The sequence below is a fragment of the Bos javanicus genome, chromosome 18 (assembly GCF_032452875.1).
Source record: "Bos javanicus breed banteng chromosome 18, ARS-OSU_banteng_1.0, whole genome shotgun sequence".
Lineage (NCBI taxonomy): Eukaryota > Metazoa > Chordata > Mammalia > Artiodactyla > Bovidae > Bos > Bos javanicus.
In genome coordinates this window covers 15,581,039-15,596,166 of record NC_083885.1, presented here as the reverse complement: position 1 = coordinate 15,596,166, position 15,128 = coordinate 15,581,039, and the positions used below count along the sequence as shown (strand labels likewise).

The 15,128-nt window shown below is 40.5% G+C and overlaps 1 protein-coding gene and 1 long non-coding RNA gene across 2 annotated transcripts in view; one reads left to right on the top strand and one right to left on the bottom strand.

The window, feature by feature from the left end:
- The window catches only part of LOC133230132 (uncharacterized), a 37,772-nt gene extending 36,188 nt beyond the window's left edge, over positions 1-1,584 (bottom strand). Inside the window, exon 1 of the long non-coding RNA XR_009730756.1 lies at positions 853-1,584. This is a non-coding gene — a long non-coding RNA (uncharacterized LOC133230132). The remainder of the gene's footprint in view (positions 1-852) is intronic.
- On the top strand, positions 435-13,130 carry DNAJA2 (DnaJ heat shock protein family (Hsp40) member A2). The gene is made up of 9 exons (XM_061387087.1): positions 435-630; positions 2,067-2,126; positions 2,420-2,643; positions 4,942-5,022; positions 5,267-5,400; positions 6,950-7,146; positions 11,560-11,704; positions 11,840-11,967; positions 12,503-13,130. The coding sequence occupies exons 1-9, from the start codon at positions 553-555 to the stop codon at positions 12,692-12,694; spliced, it is 1,239 nt and encodes a 412-aa protein (XP_061243071.1). The 5' UTR covers positions 435-552; the 3' UTR covers positions 12,695-13,130.
- Positions 13,131-15,128: the final 1,998 nt, after the last annotated feature.

Sequence of the window (15,128 nt, the reverse complement as noted above, 5' to 3'; positions counted from 1 at the left end):
AATGCCCTAATAGAAAACACCATTCAAGTCCTACAAGATGTTTTTTATCTTAAGCCCGGAGGGAACCAGACCCACAGGGTCCGCGCGCGGCATCTTTTAACTCTGAGGACGACCTCCGCGAGCCCGGAACAGACTTTCTCTACGGCGGGACTGGAAGTGGACCGAAGGGGCGGGCGTGGGCCGCATCGGCTTCTTCATCCTTTCAGTACCCCCAATAAATGCCTCTGGAGAGAGCTAATGTCCCTGAGAGCCCCATGAAGAGTTAGTTCTCCGGGTTTCTACTCTGGACCTCATCTGGCGGCCCATAGCTTCAATCTAGAAGAGTACCCAGCATGCTTCCTCACCACCCACGACCCCAACGGTCCCCTGCGCTCGCGGCGGGCTCTGCGCAGCGACGTCACGGAGCGCCGTGCGTCAGGTCAAAGTTTAGCCCCACCTCCGCTTCCTCACTGTCTCCGCCTGCGCTGCCGCCACCTCTGCCGCTGCTTAGGGCCCGGTTCCGCTCCTCCTCCTTCTCCGCCTTCTTTCCTGAGCGCTGCCCGGCCGGCCGCCATGGCGAACGTGGCCGACACGAAACTGTACGACATCCTGGGCGTCCCGCCTGGAGCCAGCGAGAACGAGCTGAAGAAGGTATTGGGGCGCGGGCCGGCTGGGCAAGGTGTCAGGGGCGCGGGCCTGCGCGACTGGGACGGCCAGGCCGCGCTGCGGGGCAGCCCGCGAGCCGGCAGCGGCCGGCCCAGGCTGGGGGCCGGCGGCGAGACCGGCCCGCGTCGTGCCGCGCACTCCGGCCTCGGCTGACCTTGGGCCGCCGTCCCCGCCCGCCCGCCCGCAGATGCAGCAAATAAAACCCACCTCTGCGCAAACACTACGAAAATGCTTCCTTCCTCCCTCCCCCGGCGAGCGCCGGAGGCCGGGCGCTCCCGGGAGGCAGCTGCCTGCCTGGCCTTGCTCATGCGGAGGTCACCACCCTGGAAAAACAGGTTGGACCAAGGCGCCCAGCGCATCCTAGCCCCAGGAGAGGAGCTGACCACGCCGCGGACGTCGGCGCCCGAGCCGCATTGGGACTGATTTGGGGCCTGGTGGAGGGGTCGAGGCCGCCCCCGCTGGCTGCTTGGGGAAGCTTAGGGATGTTTCCTGGGAGCCGCGGCTGGGGAGCTTCTCCGGCTTCCTCCCTCGCTTGTCGATCCGGAGGTGGCGTGGGTCTGTGTTTGGGTGCATTGTTCTGTAGGCAGGTAACCCAGATGTTCTCTACCAGCTTCAGGAAGAAGCCATGGGTCCCAGCCAAACACCTGAGTGTACACTGACTAAAAATAAATAGAAGGCCTCATTATCGCTCTTTGCAGTGCTGCGACTCTTTCCTCGCAGGATTTCAAAGCATTTGAGACGTTTAAGCCCCATAGCATCTTCACGGGGCTTAGAGTATCCGGATTTGTAAGCTTAGAAAAATGAGAATGCTTCTTAGGCAGTGGGACGGGTGCAGTTCAGAGTAAAAGGACTTCCTGTTACCTTACCGGAAATGCTGTTCTCTATTACATAATTCATCTATCTGTGAATGAACGCTTAAGTGGTTTATAGCTCAGTCACCCAAATGTATGCAGCTTCGCGAAGACTGAAGTCACGCCAATTGAGACCACAGTCAATTCACCGTATGAAAATAAACATGACATAGGAGATTGTCTTGGATTTTTCCTGATACTACAATTAGAGGAGCCATCATGAGCCTGGATTCTTACCTTAGCTTAATTTTTTAGAGTTTATTGGAGTCTTCTTGGTGTGGTTACTGGCCATCAAAGACGTTTGACAACAGTAAAAATATGGGATGTTTCAGTGTTTTGTTTTTCTCTGTGGTTTTGTTTTATTGTTTGCGTCTGTCTTTAGTATAATGTGTTTTCTAATGTAACTACTGTTTACTTTGTTATTAGTGAGTAAATGGTATTAAGATGGGAATGTCCAACAGTGCCGATGGAAGTATTGCTTCTCAGAAATTTGGATGTGAAAGTTAGTACTCAGCAGGTCTTTAAACTGGTCTTTATATGTAACCTTTTTTTTTAAATCTTTTATTGAAGGCATACAGAAAGTTAGCCAAAGAATACCATCCTGATAAGAATCCAAATGCTGGTGACAAAGTAAGTTATTCGAGACTTTTTTCCCCCTGAGATTTTTGTTTTAAACTTAAATTGCCCTTTTTGGACAAAAAGGGAATGTTGTAAGGAAAGTCCACTTATGCCCGTAGAGCACGTTTTTATGTTAATATTTTGGACTTCATAATAGGGATACTAACATTCTGGGTAGTGGCAGTTGGTAAATAGGACCACCTGTAACTTTTTTTAGAATTCAATGAATTCTAGATTCCTGTAGCCTTTCCCTAGTCCTTTATTTGAAAATCCAACTGTTTTCCTTTTTCCCTTTTTGTTCATAGTTCAAAGAAATAAGCTTTGCATATGAAGTACTATCAAATCCTGAGAAGCGCGAACTATATGACAGATATGGAGAACAAGGTCTTCGGGAAGGTAGCGGTGGAGGTGGTGGCATGGATGATATTTTCTCTCACATCTTTGGTGGAGGATTATTTAGCTTTATGGGTAATCAGAGCAGAAGTCGAAATGGCAGAAGAAGAGGAGAAGACATGATGCATCCACTCAAGTGAATATCTCTTTTTTTCTTTAAAAATACTAAGCACTTTCTTTCCAAGTAGAAGTATTCAGTACAGGAGAGGAAAAGTATCAAAAAATATTCTGTCTTTAATCAGAAAAAAAGTCTTCCATTTGCCATACTGTCCTCATAGGATGACTAAGTTGAATTTAATAACCTGGGTGTTGGTATTTGGTGACAGATCTTAAAGGATGGTTAGTGTTTTTACAGAATGGGAAGGTGGTTTTGGTATATGCTTCTGAGGCTTCTTGTTTTTAAAATTTCAATTAAGATTCTTTTCTCTGAAGTATTTAAACCTTCTGAGTTAGTTTTAATTTAAAAACTTAGAAAGTGAGTGACCATCCGACTGGTTGGTTGACATGTTACAGTCACGTATTACTTGATCCACAGTGTGAGCTCTCCTAAATTGATTTTCATGGAGCTTGCTGGCTTCAGGCCTGACATTAATCTGCCAGCATATGAATGGTATCTTACCTTAATCTTAGACTGTGAACCCAAGACGAAAATAGCTATTTTACTTTGCACATTCTGTGAAATCTTTTATCTGTTAATTTTTCATGAACCAACAATGGTTTTACTAGCAAATGCATGACACTGAAGTTCAAGTGTGTATTTAAAATGTTTCGTATTATCTAGTTTATACATTTGAGTAGATAAGGGGACTGTAAAGCATGATTTGTTAAAATTTTCATTACAGTGTTTCATTTTGGATGTCTTTATAATATTGCATTCCGTGATTTATTTATTCATTCCCTTTTCTATAGGATGTTACCAGTTTTTTCCCTATAATGAATAGTGCTGCCGTATCTTTATATACAGCTTTGTCTCTCGTTGGTAGGGATTCCTGAGGTGTCAGTGTTTTGAGGCTGATAGATAATACAACTATATTGTCTTTAGAGGATGTGTCAGTTTAGCCCCACTGGTGGAGAGTGCCAGCTTCCCTAGACCATTACCCGCATTTTTCTTTCTTCGCCATGTTTATTGAAATAACGATTTTTCTTGCTGACCTCTTATGTAGTGATGTTGCATACTAATTGCGATTTAATATGTAAGGCAAAGAAGACCTACCTATCATGTAAATGGTTAAAGGTTCTTAGGAGGAGGAAGATAAAAGGCTGATGGAACCAAGTACTTTGGTCTAAGGTCTAGATATGCCGTAGTTTAGAAGTGTTGGTAATGTTTTGACCTTAAGTGCTTTATTCTTACACTATTTATAATGTACAAAAATTTTAGCTTCCAATGCTGCAGAATAATGTAGGTGCTTTGCCAGGTAGTTTTAACTTTTTTGTTCCTTTATTTAATTTTTTAAAAAATATTTTTGTTCCTTTGTTTTAAAGTAAATTGAGCGACTTCACTTTCACTTTACTACTAAAGAAGATTTTAAAACACTATGAGAAAAAAAAAACACACTATGAGAAGGGTAAAACCAAGTTAAATGCAAGCTGTTTTCAAGTTGTAAATGAATATTTTTGAGACTTTGATGTAAATAGATTTTTTTTTTTTTTTTGAGGTTTATTTGAAAATGAATGGTCCTGCAGTTCAAATATGTTGTGTGAATAAAAGCAAGTTGGGGTTTATCAGTTGGGATTTTTAATAGGCTTTTTATCTGGACCATTTGGGGGTCATGGACCCCTTTGAAATTTTTGTAAAAGTTGCTCAAATTTTGCTTGTAATTCTTTGGGTTTTTCAGACATTGAAAGCTTGTAGGCTTTCTATTTGGAAACCCATTCTCTATTACAGTATAATAAAGCCAATTTTTTTTTTTTTTTTTTTAAAGAGATAGCCAATCTGAGCGTCTCCCAGAAATTGTAATATAACTTTGTAGCCTTTCTGAATTGTCCTTGAAGGAGACAGAGGCTTACAAGTAGAGCATGGACTCCGGAGCTAGACTCCGTGTGTGATCTTGGGCCAAGTTACTTAAGCTCTCTGTGCCTCAGTTTTGTCCTCTAAAATGAGGATAATAATTTTGCTTCATTCAAAGGGTTGGATTAGGTGAAGGTTTTGTCTAAAGCTAGAAGAAGGTGTAATGTTTTGAATTTGTGTAGTTATCAGCTTTATCAGAAAATACAGCACAATCAATTATTGGCTTGATCCTTTACATTCTGGCTTTAAGTATTTATAGCCATAAACAATTTGAGCTACAAAATAAAATCTCACTCAGTTGACTTAATGTAAGGTGTTCTTGAATTCTTTGTTTAAAAGGTTATAGTGAAATTAGCTGTATCAGCTAATGCTTTCTTGTATTTAAGACAACTTGGCAAAATTTGGATCTAATTCTTTTCTCCACAGAGTATCTTTAGAAGACCTGTATAATGGCAAGACAACCAAACTACAGCTTAGCAAGAATGTACTCTGTAGTGCATGCAGTGGGTGAGTGTGTTTCCTGGTTATGAAATACATTTCCTCTGTTGTTTGAGTAACTTGTTGAGTCTATATCAAATAAAAATTATTCATGATTTCAAACTGACTACCCAACCCAGAACAGTTTCTGATACCTCTGAAAGTTGGTTAAAATTCCAGTCTTTGGGGGTTGAAGATGAAGGTGAAAAGCACAATTCCCATTTTTCATGACCTAGGGGGGAAAACGTCTAATTTATACTTTTGCTTGCTTTAGCCAAGGTGGGAAGTCTGGAGCTGTTCAGAAGTGTAGTGCTTGTCGGGGTCGAGGTGTCCGCATCATGATCAGACAGCTGGCTCCAGGGATGGTGCAGCAGATGCAGTCTGTGTGTTCTGACTGTAATGGAGAAGGTACGCATGCCAGTGCTTCTCTGCCCTTCTGTTGGAATGGATTGGGGGTGCAGAAATTGGAGAGGCTTACAGTTTTTCTTTTTCAACGTGTTTTTATATTCATCGTATTGTAAAAGGTAGAGAGTTATTTCTAAAAATGCAAAGATATTATTTCCTTTTGCATAGGCCCAGTGAACACCGATAAACAGTAAATTTATATTGTGTTGAGTGGAATGTTAGTCTTTTTCCAAAAAGATGGGCAAAATTTTTTGTCCTTTTGGATTTTGTTGTTGTTGTTTACTTATGCTTTATGTATTAAAAGGTAAAAGGGAGACAGCAAATTGTTTAGTTCTCATTCTGATAAGTAGAGAATTTTACTGTAAACTTTAGTTAGCTTTTGAGGATAGATTGTTATAATTGAAGCTTATTTTACAGAAGTAAATATTTTAGGTTTTTGTAGGTTAATGGTTTTTGAAACTGCTACTCTTCTACCCTTTTAGCCCTTTTATAGCCACAGACAATATGTAAATAAGTGGGCATGACTGTCTTCTGGATAAACAGTATTTACACAAACAGGCGTGCCCAGTTTGGCCTGTGAGCCTTAGTTTGCCAGCCCTGTTCTAGAGCGGTGCTGTCCAAAAGGATTTTTCTGTGCTGGAAAGGTTCTGTGTGTGTGATGGCTACTGTAGTCGCCACTAGCCACCTGGATGTGGTTGAGGAACTGAGCTTTTAATTATTTTAAACTTAAATAACCTCAGGTGGCTAATGGCTGCTATATTGGACAGTTCTAGAACACCCTTTTCCAAATTGCTTCTGAAAGTGACAAGATAATTTTGAGAAGCCACATATTATATTTCCCTCCTGAAGAGTCTTAGTGCATTTTACCTTATTAAAGTTGCTGACATTTCCCACTCAAGAAATTGGAGTTGACTGAAATCTTTTCCCATGTGCCATTACCATTTTAAGGAACTGGTGCTTTGCAGAACATACCTTGCAGAAGCAGTGTTCCTAAAGTCATTTATATGTCACCTAAGCATTAAAGTGTGCCAATAATCAGACATTAGAAATTGATGGTATTTTTTTCATGATATACTATTGTATGACTTCAGTTTTATTTTCTTATACCACTGATCAAATATTTCAGAATACATGGAAGAAAAAACTGTTGGAGTCATAAAGGATGTTTAAATTTTTATTTGGGTTGTCGCTCCATTGTTAAATTTAAATGAAACTAAGACAAAAAATGAAGCATTTGTAGAAGTTCTAGTGTCTGACCACCCATTTTGTTTGCTTGATCCTCAGGCTTTGTTTTAACTTTAGGAAGTAGTGTCAGGAGGTAAGATAATGTTATTTAAGATACTTTATACTCTGGAATAGAGTAGCTGGGTCCTTTAGGTAATCTGCAGTAAGATGTGAGTTCTGTTCCTAAGAACGTTCATGAAAAGTTCAGGTAGCAGTTTAAAGAAGTACAGGAAATTTATTTAGTGAATAAAGGTGTTATCAGGACCTGTCTTACTTAAGAGTGCAATATAGTACCCTTGCTGGAAGTTTGAATGACCTCTTTTTCCAGGAGAGGTAATTAATGAAAAGGACCGCTGTAAAAAATGTGAAGGGAAGAAAGTGATTAAAGAAGTCAAGATTCTTGAAGTCCACGTAGACAAAGGCATGAAACATGGACAGAGAATTACGTTTACTGGGGAAGCAGACCAGGCCCCAGGAGTGGAACCAGGAGACATTGTTCTTTTGCTACAAGAAAAAGAGCATGAGGTAATTTCCTTTTTGTTTTATTTTTGCCTCAGAGGATCAGAAATGGGTCTTGTATGCAAGATACAGGTTGGTGATGGTTTTGTTGCTAAATCGTGTCCGACTCTTGCGACCGTGTGGACTATAGCCCCCCAGGCCTTTCTGTCCATGGGATTCTCCAGGCAAGAATACTGGAGTGGATTGCCATTTTCTTCTCCAGGGGATCTTCCCAACCCAGGAATCCAACCCGGATCACCTGCATTGCGGGCAGATTCTTTACCTACTAAGCTATGAACGAAGCCCAAGATACAGGTTAGATCAGTTTGAGTTCCCTGAAGTAGCATTGAATATAGATGAAGTTGTTAAGTGGTTTGGCTGAGTTCATAAGAACTGACTTGCTTAGTAGACCAGCAAGACAGGTGCTGTCAGAAGGAGGAGCTGACCTTAGTCCCAGCTCTGCCGTTGACTGGCACTGTAACCTTAAGTAATCCTGCTGTGTCTGTTCCCCCGTTTCCTTGTTTATGAAGATAAGGCATTGGACCAGATAACGTAGGCAGCTTAGTTTTCACCGTGAGCTCCTTCGACGGTCGGTGAGTTGGTGACGGTGTCAGTCCTCAGTACTGCTTTGTTGATTTGTTCTACATAACTGGGTATCCATGTGAGCTTTTCTTGAAAAAAAAGTTCTTCAGTTTTAAAAACATTGCATTTTAAATTTCTCGTTCTCTTTTTGGGGGTAGGGGAGGGCAGGGGCGTCCTGTGGCTTGTGGGAGCTTAGTTCTTTGACCAGGAGTTGAACCTGTGCCCGCTGCAGTGGAAGTACTGAGTCCTAACCACATGACTACCAGGGAACTCCCTGTTTTTAAATTTCTGACTGACTCAGTATTGTATCTGTTAACGAAGGGTCTTCAACCCCTGGACCTTGAGTGGGGCTGTATATGCTGCTCCCTATCATTCCCCATGCTTGCATTACTGCCTGAACATTGTTACACCACCTCCACCCCACAGTCCAGGAAGAACTCACAAAACTGGTGCCCAAACGTTTGGGGACTGCTGTGTTAATGTACTTGGGAAAATGAACTGAGCTAACAGTGTGGTCTGGAGTATGTTATTTTGATTACACCATTGCATCTGTATGTTTCACATGTGCCGTGGAGTATATTATAGACCTTTTCATTCATGAAGAACATGCATGGAGCTTTGGTGCCCACCTAGTTCTTGAATGGCTTCCCTGGTGGCTCAGACGGTAAAGCGTCTGCCTGCAATGTGGGAGACCCGGGTTCGATTTCTGGGTCGGGAAGATCCCCTGGAGAAGGAAATGGCAGTCCACTCCAGCACTCTTGCCTGGAAAATCCCATGGACGGAGGAGCCTGGTGGGCTACAGTCCATGGGGTCACAAAGAGTCAGACACGACTGAGCGACTTCACTTTACTTCACTTAGTTCTTGAATATAGAAGCATTTGACAGAATCCTGGCTTTGTATTTGATTGCGTTGCTATTTTGAGTTCCTTTGGAAGTCTAGATCACAAGTCAGCCACCTTTTTTAGTTCACAATAAAATTTTCTCCCATATGATGGTGATTTCTACAAATAAATTTTTAAAATTCCTCAGAATCCAGTAGAGAATAAAGCCATATTGAGATGCAGATTCTGGGAATTTGATTAGATTCATTCCTTCACTAGACTGGCTTACTACTACACTAGCCTTTCTCAAGGAATGGTAGTCAAATTTATTGCCTCAGCAAATATGTGAAAGTGAAAATCTATGAATTGCAATATATCTTGTCCTTTTGTGAGTATTGCCAAACCTACCAATGACAAGGGTCCCTAGATTGCTTTTTTTTTTTTTCCAAGGAATAATTTCTAGAATTCCATCTTATGGGTTGAAATATTCTGTAAGTATATTGGGTTTTACAAAATAGAAATCACTGTTCTTAGAGACAAGAGACTTAAGTTCTGGCTCCCATGTACTACTAGTTTTGATTTCCCTGGACTTGGCTTTGCATACTTAAAAACAAAACTCATCCGTCAGAAAGATAGTGTAGAATCAAATGAGATAAAGAATAACCTGCTCTTCTTTCTGGGAACTGTGAGGAGGCATTTGGAACTAAATCAGCCTCTAAAATTATTGGCTACAGTGGAATTGCATGGAATTTCTAACAAATAGCAGATGCTGCTGCTGCTAAGTCACCAGTCGTGTCCAACTCCGTGCGACCCCATAGATGGCAGCCCACCAGGCTCCCCCGTCCCTGGGATTCTCCAGGCAAGAACACTGGAGTGGGTTGCCATTTCCTTCTCCAGTGCATTAAGAAAGTGAAAAGTGAAAGTGAAGTCGCTCAGTCGTGTCTGACTCTTTGCGACCCCATGACTGCAGCCCACCAGGCTCCTCCGTCCATGGGATTTTCCAGGCAGGAGTACTGGAGTGGGGTGATAGCAGATGCTACTGGTTGTCTAAAGTAGAAAATAGACGATGATAAAGGCTAGAATGGAAGTTCATCTAGTAAGAGGTCAAAGATTTTTCCTTCTGGGTTTTATTGACTGGTAACGTAAATTTGAACCCAAAATGAGATTTAAGCATCTTGTTTAATTTATACCACTGAGAATATTCTAAACCCTCTTAAGAAAAATTGACTAGTTTGAACTAGTTCATGAACAAGCTTGTATTTTGCTTGGGGCTTTTTGTTTAAAAATTGTCAACACTTGTAGGAATTGTGAGGCCATGAGATCAGGGTGGCTTCTGTAGCTTGAAACAGAATGTAAATCTTCTGATAAAAAGTAGTGCAATTTTGAGAGTAATGTGTATGCATGTGTATCATTTTTCAGTATAGGTATGTGTTTGTTTTTGGTAATTTTGCTGTCATAATGAAGTTGTACAGCAAAGAACCACAGTGGTGGGTAACATTGGGTGATACTAGTCTCTCCTCTATTTTTCAGAAATTATTTCAGCTTTTAAGTGTTTTATTGTCTGGTCCTTGGTAATCTCATTAGTCTTGTTTTTCAAAAATTTCCTGGCCATGTGCCTGTTGATTTTCTGTTTGAATTTTAGCATCTAATTGTCTAATCTAACCACCCTTGCTGCTGGCCCCCTACCTCACAAGAATCAACCCTAATACCTTTTTTTTTTTTAATTAGTTTGAGTTCCTCTATCCAAGAACATAGTATGTCTTCTTGCTCCTTCTAATATTGCTTTAACAAAATGATACTTGGTTAAGGATGGTTCCTGGAACAATAATATAATGAGATGTTCAGAAACACTTTCATTTTACAAATTTGCAAAAGCATGAAAAAGTCCTGCATTAAAGAAACCTTACTTAAATCAACTTTTCCTCCGATTGTAAGAAAGACGTCAGTAAACTCATTGTAGGTAATATAAATTCAGTGGTTCTTAAGCTTTAGTATACGTTCTAATCCCCTGGAGGGCTTATTAAAATGACAGATTGCTGGGCCTCACCTTCATAGTTTCTGATGCAGTGGGTATTGGATGGTGCCCAAGAATGTTCATTCCTAACCAGTTTCCTGGTGCTGCTGAGGCTTCTGGTCCAGGACCAATTGTCAAGATAATGGTTTGAGATTAACTTTACTCGTAGGTAAGTTTAGGAGGATAGTTTAGGAAAAGAGTCTATCTTTCAGATTTCCTTTTCCTCTGAATTAACCAGCCAGCCTTACTCTTTGGAAGAGAGGCTATTGAAAAAAATCTAGGTGACTGTTCACTGCAGTTAAGTTTATTTCAAGTTAAATTTCAAAAGTTAGTATAGATATTTGAAAATTCTAAGAAGCAGAAGTTGTAAGTTGGGTATGTGTGAAATTGGATGTATTTTTTCCTGCATGTTGAATGCTCAGAAACATTTTTTAAAATGCTTGTTGAATAATCTTTGCATTACATAGTCCATAGGCTTATAGTGCATTAATAAGCCAACTTCCATTAGCATTTGGTTTGCATTCACCTAAGCAAGTTTTGTATCTTAGGTTAGGTAAAACTTGTTCGTACTTAAACGAAGTGTGGGATTTGAGCCCTTTTACTGGTTGAGCTGTTTTAGTTGAGCTTGGGCCTTCCCCTTCCCCTCTTAGAATCATGTCTGGAGGAAATTCCAGGTGAACCTGTTCTACAGAATCCCACTGGGCCTTGTACACCTTTTCCCTCATGGTTCAGAAATGGGCCATAATTGTAAAATATACTTGGTTCTGTTTTTTAAGCTTCAGCTGTGCCTTATGAGCCATTGTATTCCCAATTCCAATTCTTTCATGATCGAAGTTTCTAGCGTATTACTTCTGAATAGCTAGATTTCCTTATATATATTGATACATTTAGAGAACTTAGGGATGGTGGCAATTTGACCTTTGCAGTAAATGGTAGAATTAAGGTTTTGAATTGATTCAAGTAACACAGCACAACAGAGCATGCCTCCATAGTCCCGCTATTTCTTGTTTGCTTCATTTGTAGGTGTTCCAGAGAGATGGGAATGATTTGCACATGACATATAAGATAGGACTTGTTGAAGCTCTTTGTGGGTTTCAGTTCACATTTAAGCACCTTGATGGACGTCAGATTGTGGTGAAATACCCCCCTGGCAAAGTAATTGAACCAGGTAAATCTTGATTTTTGTCTGATCTAAGATTCTCTGTAATCTTCTACAGTGGGTGACTCTCAAAAAACATTTATTATTGAGCACTTTCTTGGGTAAAATTCTTAATATCTTCCCCTTTATTTACTCAAATAATAGGATGTGTTCGTGTAGTTCGAGGTGAAGGAATGCCACAATATCGTAATCCCTTTGAAAAAGGTGATCTTTACATAAAGTTTGATGTGCAGTTTCCTGAAAACAACTGGATCAACCCAGATAAACTTTCTGTAAGTATTAGGCAACAGATGACTTAAAGGTTAATGATAGTTGTTTCTTTGTCACTTACCATTTGTTTTGGGTGCTAAGATTAGATCACATAGTTTATTAATTTGAGTGATTGATGGTCTGGCCTCATTGTTTTCTAAAATGGAAATAGCTGATGTGAAAGTTTATGGGGCCAAGTCGGGAATAGTGAAGGCATAAGCAGACGGTGTGAGATGGGGGTAGGAGGATTGGGACTCTGGAGAGCAGATCTCTTACCCCAGCTTAGCATCTCCTGGTCGTTCATGCAGGAAGACATGTCTAATGTGAAGTTTTCCAGTGTTTAAATGTTAGCGATTAAATCTGTTTATTGTTTTCTAATCAGTAGATGGGCTGCACAAAAGATGTCTTGATTTGGTCTGTGGGTCATCCATTTGTGATCTCTGGCTTAAAGTGCAAAGGTTTTAACTGTCAAACATACACCTTGGATTGTATCAAAAGGGAAATTGATAGTAGATAATGATCTTCAAGCTAATCTTATTTTTGTTCATTTTCATGAAGGAATTAGAAGATCTTCTGCCATCTAGACCAGAAGTTCCAAATATTATTGGAGACACTGAGGAGGTAGAGCTTCAAGAATTTGATAGCACACGGGGCTCAGGAGGCGGCCAGAGGCGTGAAGCCTATAATGATAGCTCTGATGAAGAAAGCAGTAGCCATCATGGACCAGGAGTGCAATGCGCCCATCAGTAAACTCTGCAGACAACTTGCACAGGGGGGTTTTCTCTCCACATTGGCCTGGTTTGTTTGCCGCAATCCAGCTGGAGGGTCTGGTCAACCCAGATGAACTGATGGACATCTGTTGGTCTATGTGTAACTTTTAAAATTGATATAGTATCTACAGAGTGTATAATTTAAACTAACCACAAAGCTTTACATCTTCATTTTGACTGTTCTATAGCAGAATAAAGCACTTGAAAGGAAACAAGACTCCCTTTCACACATGGGTTATAAGTTTCAGTCCTGATATTTGTGCTTGATTTTTATCAGTTTTGTGTAGATTTTATGTTTCATATTTTAAATTCAATTCCCACATTGTAAAGTTTGTGTACAGTTTGTCCTGAAGCTTTGTGTTTGGCTGCACCTGCATAAGCTGCTACAAATAGAATAAAGAATCTCATAGCCTGTGTCTATCATTTAGATGCATGGGAAAATGGGCTTTGCACACAATGGGTTTGGAGCTGACTGGGAACAATGGAAAAAATATCATTAGCTGAGCTGTGTTTGTAAAGTTTTGGGTGGGGTCGGGGTGTTTCTTTTTCTTTCTTTCTTTCTCCCCCGCCCCCACCTGTTTTTTTGGTTTTTTTTTTTTACCATCTTGTGAAAGGTTTCTGGAACTGAATAATAAAAAGCAGTTGGTGTAAATTACTCTTTGTCTCAACATTTTTAGAAAGAAGAACATATTTTGAACTGTAAAATCTTTCCTTAAGGACATAATTTGAACTGTAAAATCTATCCTTAAACTGGAGAATGTATCCTCGTTTTGGTTCTTAAACAGTATTTAAAAACCCATTGGCCTGAAGCTTATGCCTCAGGCTCATGCCCATTTTATAGTTTCAAAAGACAAGAGAAAGTTTGATATATTGGTAGAAACGGGCTTTATTGGCTTCAATTAATGCTTTGTAGAGTCAAGGACATCTAAGTTATGTAACTCATGATCCTGAGTACTGGGGCCAAGTTAACCTGGCCTCTGTATTTCCGCACCCAACTCTGTTTAAAAAAATAAGGTAACAGCAAATCAGTATTAGAACCATGTCTGCATAGAACCTGTTAAGATGCTCTGTTTTCATTAAATGTTAAGTTAAAGATTCTCTTGTCTCCATTAAGTTGAATATTTGAGACTGGGGGAAGCATTGATTACTACTCTTTTACAGAAAGGTAAGACTCTTAGGCTGGTATGAGAAAAATCAGGTAAAACTACTATGAAAAGGATGTACTGCTTTTTCATTTTCTATTATCTTCTTTTCATTTCCAGAGTAGATATTTTTAGAACACACTTAGGGAAAAAATAGATGAGTTGTAGATACGTTTGTAAAAGACAAATGGGAGAAAACTGAAAATTAAAAATTTTAAATATGCCATCCCTGAGCCTATTTGTAGTACTTGTAGTCTATTTCTAGGTCTTCTAGAACCTGAAGAAAGAAAAAGGTCCTGACATTAATCAAGGCCTGTGAGGTTTAAATTATTGCCCTATCCACTCTACCTCCATTGTACAAAAACTTTCACAACCAGCCTGGGCAAGATGCAACAGCGTAGTAGTTTTGTATCCAAGGTTACTTCCCCCACAACACTTTAAGCAAAAGAAATGCAGTGGCAATACAAAGTCTGTAGCCTTTCCAATAAAGGTTTGTAAAACAGTTGTACAGTGTAGTCTTTCTTTCAGTTCTATCCAGATTTTTGAATTGTAGTAGTGAACTATGTGAAAGTTGCTACAGTCGTGTCCTACTCTCTTGTGACCCCATGGACTATACAGTCCACGGAATTCTCCAGGCCAGAATACTGGAATGGGTAGTTCCCTTCACCAGGGGACCTTCCCAACCCAGGGACTGGGCCCAGGTCTCCCACATTGCAGGTAGATTTTTTTACCAGCTGAGCCACCAGGGAAGCCCAAGAATACTGAAGGAGGTAGCCTGTCCCTTCTCCAGGGAATCTCCTGACCTAGCAATTGAACCAGGGTTTCCTGTATCACATGTGGATTCTTTATCAGCTGAGCTACGAGAGAAGTGAACCATGTAGAAGGGGAATAAAACCTTGTTAAGGTTATTTCACTGAAGCTACTGGCTCTGTTGTAGAGCATCTGTCTAAAGAAAAAGCATGTATCATCAGTACAAAGAACCTTTTACAACAGCTTTATTGAAATACATTTTATATACCTTTAAATCTACTTTTTTAAAAAAAGTACAGGGAATTCCCTGGCTGTTCAGTGGTTAGGACTCCATACTTCCAGTGTTGGGGTCTTGGCTTCAATCTGTGACTGGAAACATATCCCTCAAGCCACATGGCCAAATAAAAGGTGTGCAATTCAGTGGTTTTTAGTGTATTCACAGATTTGCAACCATCACCACTGATTCCAGACCATTTTCATTACCCCAGGAAAGGAATCTTAAGTCTGTTCGTATTTGCTCCT